This window comes from Cupressus sempervirens, chromosome 5, assembly GCF_028749045.1.
Source record: "Cupressus sempervirens isolate cs-2001-9-10 chromosome 5, ASM2874904v1, whole genome shotgun sequence".
NCBI lineage: Eukaryota > Viridiplantae > Streptophyta > Pinopsida > Cupressales > Cupressaceae > Cupressus > Cupressus sempervirens.
The window spans coordinates 607,289,577-607,311,677 of record NC_143122.1 but is presented as its reverse complement, the minus strand read 5'-3'; the positions used below and the strand labels follow the sequence as shown (position 1 = coordinate 607,311,677).

Here is a 22,101-nt window from a genome sequence, read left to right as displayed (position 1 = left end):
AGAGATCTTCCCATAGAGGATGCCACCTGGGAGGGTGAGAGCATTTTACAACATCCGGCATTACAATTTCTTGTGGGCAAGCATCTCTGAGAGGGGAGGACCGTCATGTCCCCACTCTAGCTCAGTCTAGCAAAGACATGTGAGTTAGCTTATTATGGGGTCTTGTAGGTTGACAGGGTTGGATAGAGACCTAGTATGGTTATTCAGTGTTGGGGACTTGGTGTTCTGGCGGTTATTGATCAGTTGGGAGATGTTCCTTGTTTTTAGGTGACAGTTCCTATATTTATGGGGTTCATTCCTACTTTTGAGGAGGTATGATCATGCACAGGGTTGGGTTTCCATGAGTTTGCTCTTTGGGTTCAGTTTCAGAGGGATAGAGCTTGTTTCCTAAAATTTAGGAGCATCCCTAGATTTTGGGGATGAGACTGCCAGTGGATCCTTGATTTCCGACTTCAGTCACAGACAGGTGGCAGGATGATTTTATGGTTTGTGATGTTAGTTGGGCATTTTGTAGCTATTTGGGTTATATTTTTAATATTTCCTAAGTTAGCATTTAATAATTAAATAAGGCTAAGTTAATAGCCATTTTGAAGTAATAAGGGGAATTTTGACCTCATTTGGATGCGTACCCCTTAGTGTGATAGCTCGTTGGAAAGGTCTTGAACTTTTCTAAATCTTTCTCTTTGGTCTCAGGGCAATTCAGTGAACGGATTTATGTCTATGGAGAAAAAGGGTCATTTTTAGTAACATTGCCACTTTAAAATAAGACTTAAATCACTTTTGTAACCCAACGCCTTTTGGAGTCACTTTAGGGTTCGATTTGCTTTGGAAGGGGTTATAAGGAGATGGAGGTGCCATTCCTCATTCATATTATGCATTTTAAACTTGTTTACAAATTTGCTCTGCTTGGGCGATTTTATTCTGGGACGCAAACCCCAGGGTATTTACTGGCGGGGAGGTAACCCTCAGCAATATTTGGTCTTGGAATTTTCAGTGGTATCAGCTGTTATCAGGGAAGGACGCTATTTCAGCTTGGGTCTACAGTATTGTTTAGCTGGGCACGATTATTGGTACATGGGAAAGTGAGCCTTGCAGCAGTAGCCGCCATTTGCAGCACTTTGAAATATAGAGAGTCGGATAATCAGCAGTAGATGTTTGCATGTTCACAGTCCTTTTCCATCAGCCAGTTTGGCATCATTGTTAGGGAAAATGTACTTGATCCTTTATTTGGCTCTATAATTCAGAGATCTGCTTGGTACGATTTGTATTAATTCTGATTTTGCTGCATATTGTTATTTATTTTCAGACTCTTTTCATATCATTTGCTCCTCATTTCTATGTTGAATAATCATCAAAAATGCAAAAGAAAACAAACTCTTCTGCATTTCCATCTAGTTCTGCAAGAAAACTTTAATAAACAGGAAAAAGAAAATTAAAAAGAAAAAATATAATAAAGCTACGGCAGATTAGCAGCAGAGATCCATCAGGGATCTTTCAATGGCTTTCTTGATATTAGAGTTCTTTGGCCAAGATAGAACTTTGTCCTTTTGGAAAGTGATTCTGAATCCTTGATTAGCAAGACTAGAAATAGAGACTAGGTTTCTTTTTATTCTTGGTACATATAAAACATTTTTGAATTGGAGAATAATTCTTGAATTCAGGTAAATTGAATAGGAACCAATTCCTTTTATAAGATGAGTAGAGTTATCTCCAATGGTAACTTCTTTTGAGGATTGTTCTGAGAAAGTATCAAATTTGTCTTTAAAACCGGTGATGTGCCGAGATGCTCTACTGTCTATGATCCAAGTGTTGTGGTTTGAGTCTAATTCACTTGAAAGGGCTAAGTAAAAAACATAGTTTTCTCTTTCTTCTTTCTCTACTTCCTCTCCTTCGATTTCTGCAAAGGCTGGTTGAATTCTCTTCTTTTCAGAGCAGAAGTTATGGAAGTGACCAATTTTATCACATTTGAAACATCTAACTTTGGACCAATCACATTTTTTCTATGATTTGTTAGATTCCCTTCTATTATGTTTGAATTTTCTTTTCATGTTTGAATTTACATGAAGTGCTTGAATGTCTCCCTCTTGATTTATACTTATTCCTCTTGAGACTAATCTTGATTCTTCTTGTGTGCATTCATTCTTTAGTAAATCAAATTTAGGGAGTTCGGGTCGAGAGCTTAAACCTCAAGTAAATCTTTCCCAAGATAGAGGAAGACCTTTTAGTGCTATCATGCTGAGTTCTTTGTCATCAACTCGATTTTTCACTGTTGCAAGTTGATCTTTTAATTTAGAAATTCTTAGAAAGTAGGATGTAATAGATTCTCCATTTTTCATCTCTATATATAGTAGATCTTGTTTTAGGGTTAATAATCTGCTAGTGTTGTTGATTTCAAATGTATCTCTTATAGTGCAGAACATCTCAAATGTAGTTTTGAGATTGGATATGGATGGAAGAATATGATCTTTTACGGAATCTATTATAATTTTCATTGATTTGTTATTGTGTCTTTTCCATGTTACTTTCTTTGGATCATTCAGGTATGGATATGTTTGTTTCAATATACTCCTCTAATTCCATTTCTCTTAATATTATCATGACTCTAATTTTCCATGTTGAAAAATTTGATGCACCCTCAAGCCTATCTTCTAGCCTTACATGATTCACCATTTTGATTTAAGAATATAATTTAACTTTTGTAAATCTGATACTTTAGATTTAACTTTGAGTAATATATTTTCTTATCAGAATGGTTTTGATACCATGTTAGAATTTAGTGATCTCTGATAGATAAAACTATTACAATAGATATGAATAACAATAGATACTCTTGAATAACTGTAGTGCAGAGTTGTTCTTCAAATAATGATGATCTCGAATATGTTGAGATGCAGAATATCCTTCAATGTATATCGCTGATAACACATACTGTATAATGAAAATGGTGATAGTCTTCCAAATCAGATCGCAGAGGAGAATGTTGAGAATATATTCTGCAAGACTAATATGCAGATCGCTGGATCTGTGATGCCTTAGATTGATGACATTCCCATCGGTCTGCACTTTGTTTATATAGGTATGAGAAGGGTCATGCTCCGTAGTGTCATGACTCTACGGAGGCACAACTAACTAATGTTAGTTAAACCAAACCAACATAATCAGTAGTAATACAAGAATCCTGATGGCATAAGATGTCCGCTGATAATCTAAACATGATATTGCCTGCCAATGATATTATCAATCATCTAATTCAAGTTAAGATGATTATCTAAACACAAACACACACACACACACACACATATGTATATATGTAAATAACATCAATGACTTATCAGATAAACCTGATATAGATTCGCACATGTTTGATGAACATTATTACTTCTACAGATGCTATACATTAACAAGAACGCGTTCTTGAATTAACCTCTAAGTGTGCAAAACATAACTCTTCGACCACAAACCTCGCTGAACGAAACTTCCTCTGCAGCTGTGGCTGAACTATCCAGAAAACTGATGTGTTGACATCAAGGACAAACTTTGTCATGAATGCAATGCATAAGCACTCAAATCATCTCTTTGACACAGTGCAAAAATCCCCCATACAATAATATCAAGCAATCATGTTTAACAATTTCCTACCTACTATTTGCTCATTGGAGGTTGTCATCATACCTGCATCTGCTAGAGGACTGATATTCCGCACCTAAGAAACTGTTGCAGACACTTCCAGATCTTATTAGCAATTGAGGGTAATAATACCCTTGCATTACAAAGCTAGGTCATGCATTCTTTCTGCACTTCACCTTTCAGTTTTTTTTACAAGGATCATAAATTCTAGCATGAAATCAGAAGAGAAATGTCAGACGGACTAGGTCCGAATTGGATGTATTGATTTCATAGGTCTGAATTGTTTATGTAAATGTAAAAAGGGGTTTGAGCTATCTGTTATACTTGTTATGATTATTTCTTTCAGACCTTAAATTAAATTGAAAAGATTTCCAATTCTGTGCAAAACTTATACATGGGATCATCCATATGCCTTTGAGATAAGAGAAGGCACACTCAAAGCATTAAGAAATTGTTATGAAAATTTTCATGAACCTCTTTTATAATAGTTTGTTATAAGTCCAGGCTTGACAAAATGTTTTGATTGTGATATACAAAGATTATTCAAGGATATAGAAAGCCACATTGGGTTTTGTCAAGGATGACCAGCAAGGTCAAGATGAAGAGTGTGGACTGATAACAAATAATCAGTGTGTTATACCTGCAAGAGAAAGAAATCAGAAACAAAATAAATGATTGATGAACTTAGTCAAATGAATATAGACTGAGTCAACTCATGGTGATCAAATGGTACTATTCTTGTCGTCAAGTCGAGCGGTGGGTGATTGGGCACATAGTATCAATGTAAATCCCTGGCAAGTATAGGATTGGTGGCTCATGATTACTGCTATGATCACTAGAGGACAAGATAATTTACATTTAGAAGGATAGGTTGATGAAGGGTATTCATAGCCTAGTCGACTATGAGTTGACACTCTAACACTAGGATGCTCAGTGGTAGGACATAGGTGTCCCATGCCTAATCTTGGGTAGGGAGGGCCTTTCTCAGTTGAGATTTTGTGGGGATACTTATGGGTCTGTGGTTAGGAGGTTAAGCCCATGACAATGCTTCTCTCTACTAGATGCTAAGACTTGTCCAAGACAAAGATATGGTTTGCGTTCAATTATCTTCTTTTAACAAGCACTTTACTTTTATGTTCTTGTAAGTTTAGTTGAAGATATGTTTAGACGATTAATATTGTTCAGTAGGTACTCTCTTTTCAATTGATTAGGATTAAGTTAATTTCTTATAACCGTTGATCTCTTTCATTTGAATATGTGAAGTAGTTATTATAATTGTCTTTCATGTGATTATGAAAAGTAATGTATCGTTTATTTATATTTAAGTTGTTATGGAAAAAAAGCTTGTTACAAGAAGCAATAAAGAAAGCAAGGGACATAGACCCATGGCCTATTAAGAGCACACCCCACCTAAGTAACAACCCCTAAGAAACCAACTAATGTAGTTTCCAAAAAAGAGAATGGTGAACCCAATAAAATTCAAATGACATATGGAGATAAGGCAAGAATGGAAAAGAAAGGAGATATGCTTCACTTGTAAAGAACCTTGGGCACTAGGGCATCGGTGCATGAGAATAGGATAAATCTAGTACATTAAAGTAAGACCTAGCAATATGGGAGATAATGATGGAGAAATTGAAAGTGGTAGCAATGATTCAAATAAGGATGTCAAACTGCCTTCTAGCACAAGGAAAAGTGGAACCCTTGCTACATTGGAATGATCACAAGAAGGCATATTCTGAGTCAAAGCAGTTGTAAGGAAGGAGTATTTCTTGTAATAGTTATTGTTGAATTTATTGCTTGAGCAAATCCAAACATGAAAAATAAGTTTGAGTATCTTGTTGTTGAAATGGATCATATTGGGTCTTCTTGCACTAGGTGGTTTCATTTATGTTAAAGTAAATGAGGGAAACTGATGAGCTATTTGCTCAACTATCTGTATAATTTGGAGAATTGTTTTGTCAACAAATTTACCATTTTGGATATGTTGTATAGTGTGGTGCTCTCAATGCATGTTATTTTAATTTTTTTTGAATAATAGTAGTATAACTTAGAGACTAAATAAAGAAACCCACGCACCTTGGTCGGAGACTTGCCATCTCCCACCACCACCATCTCGCCGCCTGGGGTTTTCGGAAGCAAAAGTTGTAGCTGCAACACTTGTGATAGAAAGGGGGTTTACACACACTAACACACAACATATGCACATTTATGATTGTATGTGGATGATTTAGAACTTTTTTTGATATCATTCTACTCATTGTAATCATCTTTATGATATTCATGTGCAATTTGCTATGTTCAAGTATTTGTTATTATAATTTATTAGTTCTTATACTGTTACGCACCATTTTATAACTAGCATTTCAAGTACTGTATGTATAAGGTAAGATAAGATAAGATAATAACATTAATGTCCAACGAAATACCACCAAAATGTCTATGGGACTGAAAGATTACAACAAGAAAGCTGACAACAGTAGGAACACCAAATGGTGTCCGAAAAAAGCGTACAACAAAAGAAAAGAAGAAGAAGAGAGACAAAAAGAGGTGCAGAGAGAGAGGCCAAAACAAAGACTAGGAGTCCTTTCTTGGCAAAAAAAAATCAGTCACAGAAGGATACGACTGTGAATGGATAGGAACTCTAATCTGTCTCTATGAGCTCGTAGAGGAGTGCCGCTGATGTAAGAATCTGGTATAGGTTCTGACAGACCTGGAATGACCAAAAGAATTGGTAGAACTAGACGGCCTTTTCACACTATGCAAAGGAGATAGTATATTACAACACCTCGGGCTCCCTTGCCACCTTCCCCCATTGTCACCAAATTGAAGCCCTTTTTTCCTAGTTCAAAGATCTCATCTCGACGCCCCCCTAGTGCTCATGTTACACTGAAGAATAGTAATATGAATTTTAACATTTTTTAATAATAAATATCTTGGCTCTTTTCTCAATATTCTACCAAGTGCCAAAGAAGCATTAGTGTTCTTGGAATACTTATGATTTCTATTATCGTCTAAGTGAATATGCATAAAAATATAAATTAGGACAGTGGGAAGTATGTCCTGAACATGATATAGTGAATGAACTTAACTGATGCCCAATTTCTCAATAAGTATATTTCTCAGAATCTTCATTTTGACTTATAAATCTAATATGCCCCACTTCTAAACTATTCTGAAATTTCTGGAAATCTGAGGCATTACAAAATGAGCAACTAGTGAGAAAAGGGCACAATTTGTTTTTGTAAACATTTTAAACATCTGTCAATATAGCCAAAGTGTTAATCTTATGAGATTATACTTTTTTCTTCATTCAAATGGTAAATACCTCTATTTAAGTCCTTAGTCATTTTGTTTTGCACTTCGTTTGTCTATCTGATGTGAATATGTTCTTTAATGTGCTGCAGAGAATGGATGTTGCAGAACTGTCAACCAATGGCTCTCCAGGCATTGGCACAGAACAGTTGATTAGGACTTTACATTCTCTAACAGGATTGAGAGCAATGCTTGTAAAAGGCCTTGAAAGTGGTCTGAGGAATGATGCATCTGACACTGCCATCGCTACCCGTCAAAAGGTGTGTATTTTTACGTGTGAGAATAAAGGTTCAATCTTCATGTTTAGATTCATCAAATGGTATTGACTTTTCTGAGTTTTGGAGCTGAAATTTTCTGAACAACTTTTATCCAGTGGCGGCTCTCTGAAATTGGCTTGGAAGACTACTCGTTTGTGCTTTTGAGCAGGTAAGCCTGTGCATTAATTTTATGCTCAAGAAAATACATATAGCTTGCCATTAATAATTATCTGAATGTCAATCATAGTTCTGCTTGAAATGCAAAATGCAAACAATTAGTTAGACAAAGCAAGACCTAAGAATCCATCAAGTTTAGAAGTCATATATTCAACTTTTAATTAACTTAGAAAGCTACAGTGGAAATGTAAGAGTTATTGTAAAGTTTCTGCAAATTTTTAAGTGAATCAAACTTATATTGTACCTTTATAAGTCTGCTGTAGATAATCTTCAATAAACAGTCTTGTTTGAATGAAATAATATAATTCTATAAATGCTTATAATTTCTGCAATTTGTCTTAGGGCAGAATTGATTTAGCAGATTTCAATGTGTTGTGTGTCCTTAACTTCAATCACACCCACCTCTTATACCATGACCAAAGGGCATGTCCCTTGAAGGGACATGACCCTCTCTAGGTCGGCCCACACTTCACTTATAGATATTGACGCTCAATAGGAGATAACAAATGTATTAACATAACTAAATAGTTATAGTTAGTGCATAACAAGGTTACTGCCAAGGATCGCCGCCCATCCTATTTGCCAAGTGTAATGTATATAATGCCTTAGAATGGTATACAAGGAGAGAAGATTAATGTGCAGTCTGCACGCTCAGACTAGTATGAATATTATTGTTAGAAATTTAACGCTTCCTCTTAACTTGATAATCATACTGAGAGATAACATATCTAGCATCATCAATTACAATGAATAAGCATAGATTGATACTTTATATCTATTTGAATCTTCTGAGCAAGTGGTATCATGGAACACATGATACTGAGTCATATAACCATCTTGTGATATGACTAATCACTTATACCAGTGATGTTAGTATTGCATGTAATGCAATACACACGGGATAAAATACGAAGGATTAAATTCCTCATTTATCTAGGTTGTGACTCATAGGTACTGGCAATCCTATATCACAACTTGATCTTGAGTTAAGATCTATTAGAACATAGGATAAGTCTGAAGAATAAGTTCTTCCTTTATCCAAGTTGTGATTCATAGGCACAGAAATGCTTATGTCACAAATGATCTTGAACTCACCTAGATCTAACAATACTTCTCTACTGTTCAACACATTATTTAAGAAATCGTCATCTCTCATAATGTCTTTTATACAAGTATTCATTATCTCAGAGATGTCACCTCTAAAATAATGAATACAAATGGTAGAGTCCATAATAGTCAATAACCTGACAATAAAATTATTTTATTAATAATTTAAAGAATACAAATGAATTACAATTCAACCATACCAAGTGTTTTCCTGAAGTGATCTATCTTCACTCTAGAGAGAGAGGTTTGGTGAGAATATCTGCTGTCTAATCTGCAGTCTAAATGTATTCTAATTTTACAGTATTTCTGTCTACCATATCTCTTACATAATGGTAAGGAATTTCGATATGTTTGGACCTATCATAGAAACCTAGATTCACCTAAAGCTTGATGGAACTCTGATTATCACAATGAATAATCGTAGGATTCATGGCTTGACCAAATAATCCCACAAGTAACTTTATAAGCCAAACTGCTTCTCGAGAGGCCATCGTTGCTGCAATATATTCGGCTTCTGTGGAACTTTGTGCTACTGAAGACTGTTTTTTGCATGTCCAAGATATCATTGCTGATCCTAAACTGAAACAACATCTTGAAGTATCTTTCCTGTTTTTAACACTTCCACCCTAATTTGAGTTAGTGAATCCATGTAAATACAAGTCAACTTTATCATATTTGAGCCCAAGGTTAAGAGTGCCTTGTAAGTATCTCATAATGTGTTTGACTGCAACTAGGTGAATCTCCTTTGGCTCACACATAAACTGACTTGAGACGTTAACAACATAGCATATATCAAGTCTTGTATTCACCAAGTACACAATAGACCTAATCATCTGTTTGAAGAGAGTAGAATCTATGGAGGGTGATTCTGCTGCAACTTCTTTAAGTTTATGTAGATTAGTCTCCATTGGAGAAGACATAGACTTGCAGTTCCACATTCCAAATCTCTTCAACATATCTAATGTATACTTCCCTTGAATAAGTATAATGCTGTCAGAATTCTGCCTTATTTCTAGTCCGAGGAAGTAATGAAGGAGTCCCAAATCTTTTATCTCGAATTCTCTAATTAGATCTCTCTCTTGCATTGATCTATCAGATGATCATCACCTGTTATTAGTAAATCATCAACATATAGTATCAAAATTACCATGCCATCTTTATCCCTTTTATAATATAGATTTGGATCGGTTTCATATTTGGAGAATCTTAAGCCGATGAGATACTTATCAATTCTTTCATACCAAGCCCTTGGAGCCCGTCTAAGCCCATAGAGAGCTTTCTTGAGCCTACAAACAAAAACTTTAGGATCATGAGTTTCAAATCCTTTAGGTTGTTCCAAATATACCTCTTCTGTAATTTTTCCATTCAGGAATGTTGTTTTTACATTCATCTGATGTACTTTCCATCCCTTTGATGCTGCAATAGCTAGGACTAGTCTTACAGAGGTGTATCTGGCAATAGGAGCAAAGGTTTTTTCATAATCAATCCCTTCTTTTTAAGAGAATCCCCTGGTTACAAATTTGGTTTTATATTTTTCAATGCTACTGTCAGCAACCTGCTTTATTTTAAATATCCACTTGGAAGAAACAACAGATTTTCCTTCGGGTCTTGGAACAATTTCCCAAACATCATCTTTCATAATAGATTGGTCTTCTTTTGTCATAGCATCTTTCCAAGTTGTATGTTTAATAGCATTTGAAACATTGGTTGATTCTGATTTAGACAATTCATTCATGTTTGCTGTATAACTAGAAAATCGTTTGGGTCTTTTGCTTTCTTTGACTGTTCTAGATGGTGCAGCGAAGTCTTGTGCTTTCTCTACTGTTTTAATGGCCCAAAGTGGTCTTTTCTTAGAATTTTGAATTTCTTCAAGATTAAGATTTTGAATTTCATCTTCAATTTCTTCAGTGTTCTCCCTCTGAGACTCAAACTCAGTATGTCTTTCAGATCTCGGTAAAGGAGAGGGTTCTTCAAAACTTAGGGCTCTTTTGAATGCTAAATCTTCTTCATAAATTACATCTCTACTAAGTTCAATATTTTTCTGACCAGGTATGAAATATTGCAATAATAGATAAGTTGTCTATTATTAGTTAATGGTTATCTTGTAAATATCTTAAGCTTTAGTTTGCTTTCATTTTTTGTTTTCTCTAGAATAGAATGTTTTTATTCTGTACGATTGTTTCCTAAGGAAACATCGTCTCATTCTTTTGTATAAATTGACCTTTCGGTCTCTGTTAATAACAAGCAAGTATTTACCAATTATCTCGTACTATGGTATTAGAGCCAATACTTGAATTTTTTTGAAAAATTTATAATTTCATTTGAAATTATTTGCTAAAAATTTTTGAACTAATTTCTGAGGTTTTTCTCAAAAAGCCCATCTAGGGTTTTTGTTTTTGTGGAGAAATTCATCTGTGAAAAATCGCAGTTTCAGCTAGGTTTTTTCTTTTGAGAATTGTGGGTAAATTTTGGAGTTTCTCACGTGCAAATCGTGGGCAGATTCTTGGCATTTCTTTTTTGGGAGACTCGTGCGATTTTTCTTAAAAACGCATGGAAATGGTGGTCGAGCTTTGTAACACGCGATTTTTTTAGGGACCGGACTCTGCAAATCGCGGCTTAATCTTGGTCGGCCTGCATCTGCACTTAGAAGGCGTCATCCAGTCTTGCAAATCCGATTGCAAACACCTTGCATTTTGCTTGCAAACCCGTGACATTTTGGATCTCCGACGTCCGCAGGCTAATGGTCATTTTTTGCCCATTCACGTGACCTCCAAGCGTCGTCTTTCTGAGTTTCTCTGAGTTCTTTCCTCCATCCTACCGTGACCTCCTCTCAGCACTTGTCAATTGTAAAACCACCATTTTTTTGCAAAATTAACCTTCAAAACCGACGGCTAGGGTTTCTGCTTGAAACCCTACTTTTTGGGTTCAGATTTTTTTTTTGTTTGCAGATTCTTGGTGGGTTTTCCGAGACTCAACTGGGTTGTTATCCGTTTTTCTGAGTGTCTCAATTTTCATGCCTCGATTTTCAAGCTAGCGGATCCAAAAAATGATAGCATATTCCTTTTGGATTTTTCAAGCTTTCTTCTGGGTCACTCTGATTCTTGTGGGTCTTTCGTATTTTTTCCTCGAAGAACGTGCCTTCACAGATTTTCACAGTTTTTCATTGAAAAACATGCCATGGCATCTTTGACAAATATTCTGCTCGAGCATAATTCCAAATTCAATGGCTGCAATTATGGAACTTGGAAGCAGTGCATCATCGCAATCTTCAAATATCGGAACATCGATCAACTTGTTCTGGGTGTTACGAAGCATCTCATTTCTTCGGGTCCTGATCAAGATACACGGGATTCGAATAATCGGGAGGCAGTGATGCTTCTCAAATTATCTGTAGTTGTTGATCAACTTTCTCAGATTCCATCTGACAAGAGAGCTGCTGAAATTTGGACACACCTCAAAGGTCTTCATGAGACTTCCGACAAGAGCAGAGCCTTCTTTCTGAAAAACACTCTGTTTTCTATTGTAATGGATGAGCGCACCTAAATCGGATTCAAGAAATCCGTGATCAGCTACTTGCCATTGGTCGCAAGATGGAGGAAGAGGATATTGTGGTAATCACTCTTCGGAGTTTACCAAAATCCTATGAGCATTTTATTGAGAGTCTCAACATCACATCTACTAGTGTTGATCTGAAGTTCACTGATCTCTGCACCCTGTTGCTTCAGCAAGATCGGTGGAAACAACAATCGGTAGTAGCTCCAGTTCCACCTCCATTGAGCAAGCCCTTGCTGCGAAATCCTTTTAGAAGGATAAGGGCAGGTTTCAACAACCATCTTAGCAGAAGTCTTTTGCTCCAGCATCTGATAGTACTAGAAAGAAGAACATTCAATGCAACTACTGCCATAAGTTTGGTCACATGAAGGTTGAATGTTGGAAACGCTTAGCTGCCCAGTCTAAGCAATTAGGTTCACAACCCAAAGTGAACAGTGCAAAGCACACTGAGCAGGCGGAATCTGCCTTTTACGCCTTTATGGCTAAAAGACTTGCAGATCATGTGAAGTCATCTGCCTAGTACATTGATTCAGGTGCCTCTCGTCATTTCACTCACTGCAGAGACTAGTTTACTGACTACCAGCCTTATTCAGACTCTGTTATTTTTGGTGGCGGAGAAGAGTACACGGTTGTCGGTAAAGGAAACATTCAGATTCAGTCTGTTGGGAGGAATCTCATATTCCTTGATGTGTACTACGTTCCAGGGATGGAACTAAATCTACTCTCAATCAGTTGCTGCGACATTCTCCACACTTGGCAGTCACTTTTAGTTCACATCAGTGCACAATCACTGATTGAACGACAAAGTCTATTGTTGCAGTAGGTCTTGAGGATCATAGTCTTTTCAGACTTACTGATTCTGGTGATTCTCAAGACTTAGCTATGGCTGCTCAATGATCTTCTGTCAGCACACTTTGGCATCAGCGATATGGGCACTTAAATATGCATTATCTCTCACAGCTTGCTCGAGATGAGCTTGTTCTTGGTTTGCCAGAGATTCAGACTCAACACCTTGGAGTTTGTGACGCATGTCAGGCTGGGAAGCAACATCGCACACCTTTCACCAGTGGCGATTCTTGGCGAGCTTCTCAGGTACTTCAACTTTTTCATGCCGATATCTGCGGCCCAATGGCCACTCCTTATGTTCTTGGGTCTAGGTATTTTCTGTTGTTTGTTGATGATTTCAGTAGAAAAATGTGGGTCTATTTGCTTAAAAAGAAATAAGATGCATTTCCTGTATTTTAGAAGTTTAAACCCTTAGTTGAAAAAGAGTTTGGAAAATCTATTATTCCTCTTAGATCAGACAATTGGGGGGGGGGCGGTGGGGGGGAATTTGTTCTAATGCTTTCTCCAGCTTCTTGGATACACATGGCATTAGACGCTAGTTAACCACACCCCACACGCCATAACAAAATAGTGTAGTTGAATGTCGGAACAAGACAATCACCAAGATGGCTCGTTCCATGCTTGAACACCGACATGTTCTGAAGCAGTTTTGGGCAAAAGTAGTTAACACTGTAGTTTATCTGTTAGACCGGTCACCCACAGTGGTGGTTGAAGGTAAAACTCCGAAAGAGGCCTGGTTAGGTCACAAGCCTAGAATCAGTTACCTGAAGGTTTTTGGCTCTGTTGCTTTTGTTTGGATCCCTGATGCTTCACACACCAAGTTGGATGCTAAGAGTCAGAAACTGATGCTTGTTGGATATAACAATCTTCACAAAGCCTACCACCTGATTGATGTTGAGACATCTCGTTTCATAGACAACCGTGATGTAGTTTTTGATGAGCAGCGAGGACCGTTCATGCCTATTTCTCCTATTCCTGATCCAATAGACCAATCTATGTAGGCTCATGATTTCGGAGTTCAGCTTCCATTAGGTCCACTTGATGGGAGGGCTCTAGTAGCTCCTACAGCTTCAGTTATTCCAGTGATACCTGTACAGACTCCTCCAACTTCTCCTGCAAGATCACCTCGCTTTGTAGATGCTTCACTTGAGTTTGATTCAACTTCTTCTGATGAGGATCCTGCTGATCAAGCATTTCCTAGTACTACTGTTGGTCATTCTCCTATCCGGCCTAAGTGGTGGGCTAAGACACTTGCTGATCTTCGTGATGATGAGCTCATTGATGGGATAACTGCCCAGAAAAAGAGCAAAACTATAGATTCTGTTAACTTTGTTCTTATGGCCAACATTTATAGTGTGTTTGAACCTTAAATGTATTTCGAGGCTAAAGGAATTCTAGAGTGGGAACAGGCCATGACATCTGAACATCAGGGCCTACTAGAAATCAACACCTAGGTCCTTTCTAATCTTCCATTAGGGAAGAAACCCATTGGCTGCAAATGGGTCTACAAAATCAAATACAAATCAGATGGTACTTTGGATAAGTACAAAGCTCGTTTAGTGGAAAAGGGCTTTTCTCAGCGTTAGGGCATTAATTATGAGGAGACCTTTGCTCCTACTACAAAGACAAGCACCATTAGATTAGTCCTAGCCATGGCAACACAGTTTGGTTGGAAGTCCATCAGATGGACGTAAAGAGTGCTTTCCTGAACGATGATCTCCATGAAGAGGTCTACATGACATAGCCTCCTGGTTTCAAGGTTGTTGGTAAAAACCATCAGGTTCTCAGATTGGTAAAGGCTCTCTATGGCTTGAAGTAGGCCCCTCGGGCATGGTACATCAAGATTGATAGGTGCCTCAGTGATCAAGGCTTCAAGAGGAGTTCTTCAGACTCAAATCTGTACATCAAGACTACTGATAGTGACATCATCCTTTTGGTTATCTATGTGGATGATCTAATCATCACTGACAGTTCGACATCTTTGATTTAGGGAACCAAACAAGAACTTATGCTAGTCTTTTGATATGACTGACCTTGGACTCATGTATTATTGCTTAGGTGTTGAAGTTTGGCAACAATCTTCTGGTATATTCATCTCTCAGTCCAAATATGCCCGAGCCCTGTTAGACAAATACCGAATGCAGGATTGCAAACATGCATCTACACCTATGGAGAAAGGTCTCAAGTTTTCAGCAAAGTTTGATTCTCCTTTCGTTGATGATACTACATAAAGGCAACTAGTAGGCAGCCTCATCTACCTCTCTGCTACTAGGCTTGATATCAGCTTCGCAGTTAGCAATATTTCACGCTTTATGACAGCTCCTAAGGGTGATCATTGGATGACAACAAAGTCTGTGCTTCGTTACGTGAAGGGCACTTCAAATTATGAACTTCTATACTCTTGAGATCTAATCCTAAACTCAGTGGGTTCACAGATTTAGATTGGGCAGGCTTTGTTGATGATAAAAAGTCAACATCTGGATATGTGTTCAGTTTGGGATCCAGTGCAGTCACATGGACCAGCAAGAATCAGTAGGCAGTTTCTCTCTCTTCTATAGAGGTTGAATACAGAGGGATTGTTAAGGCAAGATGTGAAGCTGTTTGGCTTCGTCGGATGCTTGGGGATATGCAGATGTCACCAGCAGGACCAACTACTCTGTTTGTTGATAATGAAGGCGTTATTAAGTTAGCACGGAACCTAGTCTTCCATCAACGAACCAAGCATGTAGATGTTCATTGTCATTACATACAATAGCTGGTTGAAGACAAGACTATAGATTTGTAGTATGTTCCTACCACAGATCAGATTGCAGACATTCTCACCAAGCCCCTTGGTCCCGATAAATTTGTCAAATTCAGAGGACAGCTTGGTGTGTTCGATAGATTAACCATTAAGGGAGGGTATTACAATAATAGATAAATCGTTGGTTATCTTGTAAATATCTTAAGCTTTAGTTTTTTGCTTTCTCTAGAATAGAATGTTTCTATTATTTACGATCGTTTCCTAAGGAAACATTGTCTCATTCTTTTGTAAAAATTGACCTTTCGGTCTCTGTTAATAACAAGCAAGTTTCTACCAATTACATCGTAATATGAAAATCCTCTATGGTTTAGATGTTTCACTGTACTCTACAAAAATACCTATTTTCCTGTAGGGTTCTAACTTAGTTCTCTTTTCTTTTGGAACATGGATATATACAGGGCACCCAAAAATCCTAAGATGACTTATATTGGGTTTAACCTTAGTAAAGACTTCTTTAGGAGTTTTATCTCTAAGGTAGGAGTGAGGACTTCTGTTTTGAATATAGACAACAGTACAAGAGGCTTCTGCCCAAAGATAATATTCTAGATTTTGATCAAATATCATAGCTCTAGCAACCTCTATTATTGTTCTATTCTTTCTTTCTGCTAACTCGTTTTGTTGCAGGTAATAAGGAACGGTATACTCCCTATTAATTCCTGTTTCTTTACAAAACCTTTTAAACAAATTTGAGGTGTATTCCCCCCCATTATCAGTCCTAAGAATTTTAATTTTATGTCCTGACAAGTTTTTAGTTAAGGTTTTAAATTCTTTAAATCTCTTCAGGATTTCTTCTAATTCTTTGCATTTTAAGAAGTAAAGCCAAGTTTTCCTAGAGAAGTCATCTATAAAAAGTATATAGTGCTAAAATCCTCCGAGAGAAGGAACAAACATAGGTCCACAGAAATTTGAGTGGATTAATTCCAAAATATTGTTAGTTTTTCTAGTGCTATAATGAAATGGACTTTTGGTGTTCTTACCTAGAGCGCATCTTTTGCATATGCTTGATTGATCTTTATTTAGTTTAGGTAAACCAGTAACCATCTTTTTTATAGTTGATAATGTTTTGAAATTTAGATGTCCTAACCTTCTGTGCCATATTTCATTTATGTCTGCAGCTTCATGAATTAAGGCTTGAATATCTCAACTAGGTTTTGAATTTAATTCATACAAATACCCTTTTCTTTGACCAATCAATTTTGCTTTCCTAATTAAGGAGTTCTTAGCCCAGGTTATGACTTTACCGTCCATGAATGTAACATTATGCCCATCATCTTCAAGTGTTGTAGCTGATATTAGATTCCTTTTTGTTCCTGATACATAGAGTACTCCTTTGAGAAGAAGAGAATTTCCTGACTTTAGTTTCAAGGTGCAATTTTCAATTCATTTGATAGAATGTGCCTAGTTATCACTGACGGTGACTTCGCCATTAGCCTTTTCTGATATAGAGTCTAGTGCTTCTTTGTATCTTGTAATATGTCTAGATGACCCACTATCAATCACTCATGCTTTATTTGAGACTTCATTTGATAGTGACGAATACAATACACGATTCTCAGGATTATAGTTATCTTCTTCCCTAGTTAGGTTTGTACAGTTTGCTTGCTGTTTAGAATTTTCTGAGCAATTAGATCTGTAGTGTCCAAACTTTTCGCATCTGAAGCATTTTATTTTGGATAGGTTTTCTTAGGTTTGTCATTCTTTTGATTACCCTTTTTCTTCTTGAAGTGCTTCTTTTTGCCTTTATAGGAGTTTGTATTAAGAACATGAAGTTCTTCATCTTCAATTTTTCAGATTTCCTCCTTAAGTTTTTTGGATTCTTCCTGAAGACAATCTCCTTTAAGTCTATTGAAGTTAGGATGTTTGTCTCGGGTACTTACTCCTTGTGCGAATGTTGCCCATGAGTTTGGTAATCCATCTATAGCCTTCAGTGTTAGTTCTGTGTCATTAATGATGGTTTCTATACTTGCAAGTTCATCTCTTAGTCTAGCAACCCTTAGGAAGTAAGAATTCATCGATTCTCCCTTTTTTATTTGTATGTGATTTAGTTGCCTTTTCAATGCGAGAACTCTAGTTGCATTGTTGACCTCATATACATTTAGTAATGCATTCATCATATCAAATGCTGTTTGATGTTTCGTTAGCATGGGTACAATATCATTTTTCACTCCATCTAATATGATCTGGATGGCTTTTCTATTTCCTTTACTCCGGATAGTTTTATGAGGTTCAACAGTAGGTTGTTTGGATGCCGAATCAACAAATTGTTTTACATCATTTTCTTCAAGAATCATCATGATTCTGAATTTTCAAGCATCAAAATGTTCTTTTCCATTAAACGTGTCTTCGAGTCTGATTGTGTATGCCATTGAAGATAGGAAAATGATGCTAGATATATATCAAGTCTGGTTAATTTGTAGAGCCTAGGTTTGACAACTTGGCTCTGATACCATGCAAAGTTTCTGCAAATTCTTAAGTGAATCAAACTTATATTGTACCTTTATAGGTCTGCTGTAGATAATCTTCAATAAACAGTCTTGTTTGAATGAAATAATATAATTTTGTAAATGCTTATAATTTCTGCAATTTGTCTTAGGGCAGAATTGATTTAAGGAGCAGACATCAATGTTTTGTGTGTCCTTAAACTTCAATCACACCCACCTCTTATACCATGACCAAAGGGCATGTCCCTTAAAGGGACATGACCCTCTCTAGGTCGGCCCACACTTTTCTTATAGAAATCGGCGCTCAATAGGAGATAACAAATGTATTAACATAACTAAATAGTTATAGTTAGTGCATAACAAGGTTATTGCCAAGGATTGCCGCCCATCCTATTTGCCAAGTGTAATGTATATAATGCCTTAGAATGGTATACAAGGAGAGAAGATTAATGTGCAGTCTGCACACTCAGACCAGTATGAATATCACTGTTAGAAATTTAACAGTTATCACTTGGAAATCCATTTCTAGATGTCACCATGGGGATTTGAACTTGGATCTCCTTTTTGAGAACCCTATTGCCTTGCGATTTGAGCATTGCTTTGTCAAGTTGATAACTCCCCTTTTAATTCCTCTATGTTATTGTCATTTTCTTTCTTTATTACAATATATCTGCATGGATGCAGTTCTCTATTAATGGGACAACCTTATGCTCATTTAGGGATTCCTCAAAGAAGTTTTTCTCCTCATGTGTTTTGTCAATATGGATCTGCCGATCACCAATAAAGAATTTTGAACACCTCTCACCTTTAGTGATTGATTCTTCCTCCATATGACCAACCTTAGCTGATTAGAAGCCATTATCCTTTTACTTTCATCATGCCCACTACAAGAGTATTCAAAGCTGTAGTTTGAGCTTGCTCCTCATAATTATCATTCTCATCTGCATCTTTTCCCTTATTAGTACATATGTTCCCCGAGTTTCCGGGATGGGGACGACAAGGAATAGAGGGACGGGTTTCCAGGATGGCAAGTTTGTTTGCTGATTTTGGGGATGGGGAGGGATACCAAATGCAGAAGGCTATATAACAATATGGAATATTAAAATATATAGAGAAATTTAAAACATTTATATGAAAACATGGATAACGCATGTAATTATACATAATAGAACCTTAAAATATAAGAATCAACGGAATTCATATGCTAAATTTGTGTTACTTTGAGAGTCAAAGTGTAATTTTTTCTAGAAGTCAAAGTCAAAGTCCCCTAGGTGTTCCCAAGTCTTCGAGACGTTTTCGGGACAGGGACAGCTGAAAATATACCAGGGATGCGTTCCCGAATAACACTTAGCTGCAATATCTCTTTTTCCTTCTTGATTCCACAAATATGATCATGTGTACAAGCCTTCTAATGTGAAACAACTCCTCTTTCCTCATTTCATTCTTACTCTTTTGGGAGGTCCTGCAACCTATAATCCTAATGGAATTAGTTCTTCTACATCCAATTGTTTTTTGAACTTCTCAATTTTCTGCTCACATTTTTCAAGCACCTTGTTGACTAAGTCAAAAACAGGTTTAGAAATATCTTGTTCTTGCTTTGAAATTGCAACAACATATGTAGAAGGGGTAGGAAATGAGCATCACTCTAATTGATTGTCATAACCATAATAGTTTTCATGGCTACAACAGCATCTACGTTGTTTTTTTTTCTGAGTGTGGCCAAGAAATGTTGAAGCATGGTATGTATTAAATCATGTAATCCCAAGTCAAGCATAAGATTATTCAATCTAGTTTCTTTAAATGCTTTTAGCATGGCAACCCTTTTAGAGAAATGGTAACTTCTGATGTCCCTAAGATATTGGAAGTTATCAATGATCAGCTGAAGTACGTCTTTCATTATGTTATCTTCTTAAGGTTCTTCAGGAGCTAAGATTGTTATGATCTCCATCAAACTAGAAACCAATTTTCTTATCTCTCTGTCTAAATGCTTCAACCACATGTGTTGACTCAAAGTAGTCACTATAGCAACAAAAGTAATCTACAATAAAACAGGAGATAATTGGTCTACAATGGTCAAACATCCCTCTAACTGGTTTAATGTGATAAAGAAATTCTTTCCTTGCTTGTGATTCTAGATCAAGTTTTCTACATAGCTCACAAAGCATTCTGGCCAAACTTTCATCTGGTTCCATTTTAAAATCTGATAATCACGCAGGTGGACAGGAAATTCTTTGCTTTGATATCACTGTAATAACCTACCCTATTTAGAACATTTTTTCTCCACTTCTTTCTCTTCATGAGGGTTCAGTATCCAGGCACAATGTCAAACACTTGACATTCTCATTGATTGTTTCCCTATGAACCCACTAATTGTTTTTTCCTGTTTTCGCTCAACATGTTTGAACAGACATTTAGTCAAACAGTTGAACATGAACTTGCAGATATAGTTCAGAGTGCAATTTGAACATATGTTCTTAAATACTCAAAGCACTTAAGATACTTCAATATAGGATTCTCAAGTAAAATTTATATCTATGAAAGAAGGCATAAATGATGCATTTGTTTTGTTCATTACAAGCAAATGAACATGAATACTAATTTGACCTGAGGATTCCAGACTTCCAGAAAGCTGTCTTGTCTGTTTTGGCGGAAGATACATAAAAAATTGCTTAGTGAGGCCACAACTATACGAAGCTCAAGCTCAGATTGAAGGAAGGCAGCTAAAGTGTTCAGCAACAATCACACTTAGTTACATCAGAAAATAGCCTTCTCACAGTTTGGTTTCATTTGTCACAAAAGATTAGAATTTGCTTCAGAGTCACAAAGATTGCTTGCCACAAGTTCCAGAATTTAATGAAATAATTTGGCTGAGAATCGATGAGATTCTTGCATTTGTTTTTTTCTTACACAAGTTGTCAGCTCTCCTCTGGGTTTTAGATGATTCCCAAACTTCCACTACAACAACATAATGTTGTTATTAAATCAATCTACAGGCTCAATGGACTTCTCAGATTCATTTCAGATAATTTCTCGTTTACCTGTTATGAACAAATCTCCACTTTCAGCATAGCATCATATACAGCCCAACCATTCAATGATGAATCAAGAAATATATCCAGCTCACCATTCCAGGAATAGCAAGGACACAATAAGTAGTTAGGGAGATGACAAACTTGTGGTTTATCACTATGCAAATATAATTCGTGCTATGAATAGCAGCCAATAGCATGAATAACAAAGTATTCACTTTGTACTTTCTTTCTCTGTCCTTCAGCCTTGGATAGGAAATAGATAGGTGCCTAGTGGAAACAACTGCCAGTATCAGTTCATTTGTTTTTGGTAGGATAAATGACTCCTTAGCTTCTGTTCAATTTTAATTATTCATAGTTTAATTCACTCGACACAATAATTAAATAATGATGACCAAAACTGATTATGAATCCTCTTCTACCGCAACCCAGAAGCGCCTGAAGATTGAATGTTAGTGACCCCACACTCAGACTCGTGTGCCGCTGGACATTTTTCCCTGGCAATAAGCAATCAAACCCAATGAATTTTAGTTACCATTACTGATTGTAAGAACTCTCTCCTGGTTCTAACTTTGCTAGACTACAGATGTATAACTGATTTTTGAAATAGATAAGTATTTCCTTTAATGTTTTAAAACTGTTTCTAGGCGAGATAATAACTTTGCATAAAAAGGAAATTATGAAACTAATTTCGGAAGAGCATTGAACCAGATGCTTTTATTAATGAGAGAAATCATATACAACGCAAGAGGAAATTAAATTATTTAATTCTGAAATTAAATTGCAGCTAATTAGGAACCTGAGGTCAAATCGCTCCACCTTAAATTTGCTAAGTAACATCTTTGAACTATTTGCAAAGCCCTCGAAACCTTGCCTGCTGCCTGCAGATGATTGATGGTTGTCTATAATTCCAAACACAGACCTCAAGGTCTGTGATCTGCATCCAA

At 36.6% G+C, this 22,101-nt stretch overlaps 1 protein-coding gene across 3 annotated transcripts in view; it reads left to right on the top strand.

Moving 5' to 3' along the window:
* The window catches only part of PWD (chloroplastidic phosphoglucan, water dikinase (ATGWD3)), a 133,005-nt gene that overhangs the window by 74,378 nt on the left and 36,526 nt on the right, over nt 1–22,101 (top strand). For all 3 annotated transcript variants that reach the window (XM_089832033.1, XM_089832032.1, XM_089832034.1), the window contains exons 8-9: nt 7,035–7,202; nt 7,316–7,368. In XM_089832033.1, coding sequence (XP_089688159.1) covers nt 7,035–7,202; nt 7,316–7,368 — 221 coding nt within the window. The remainder of the gene's footprint in view (nt 1–7,034; nt 7,203–7,315; nt 7,369–22,101) is intronic.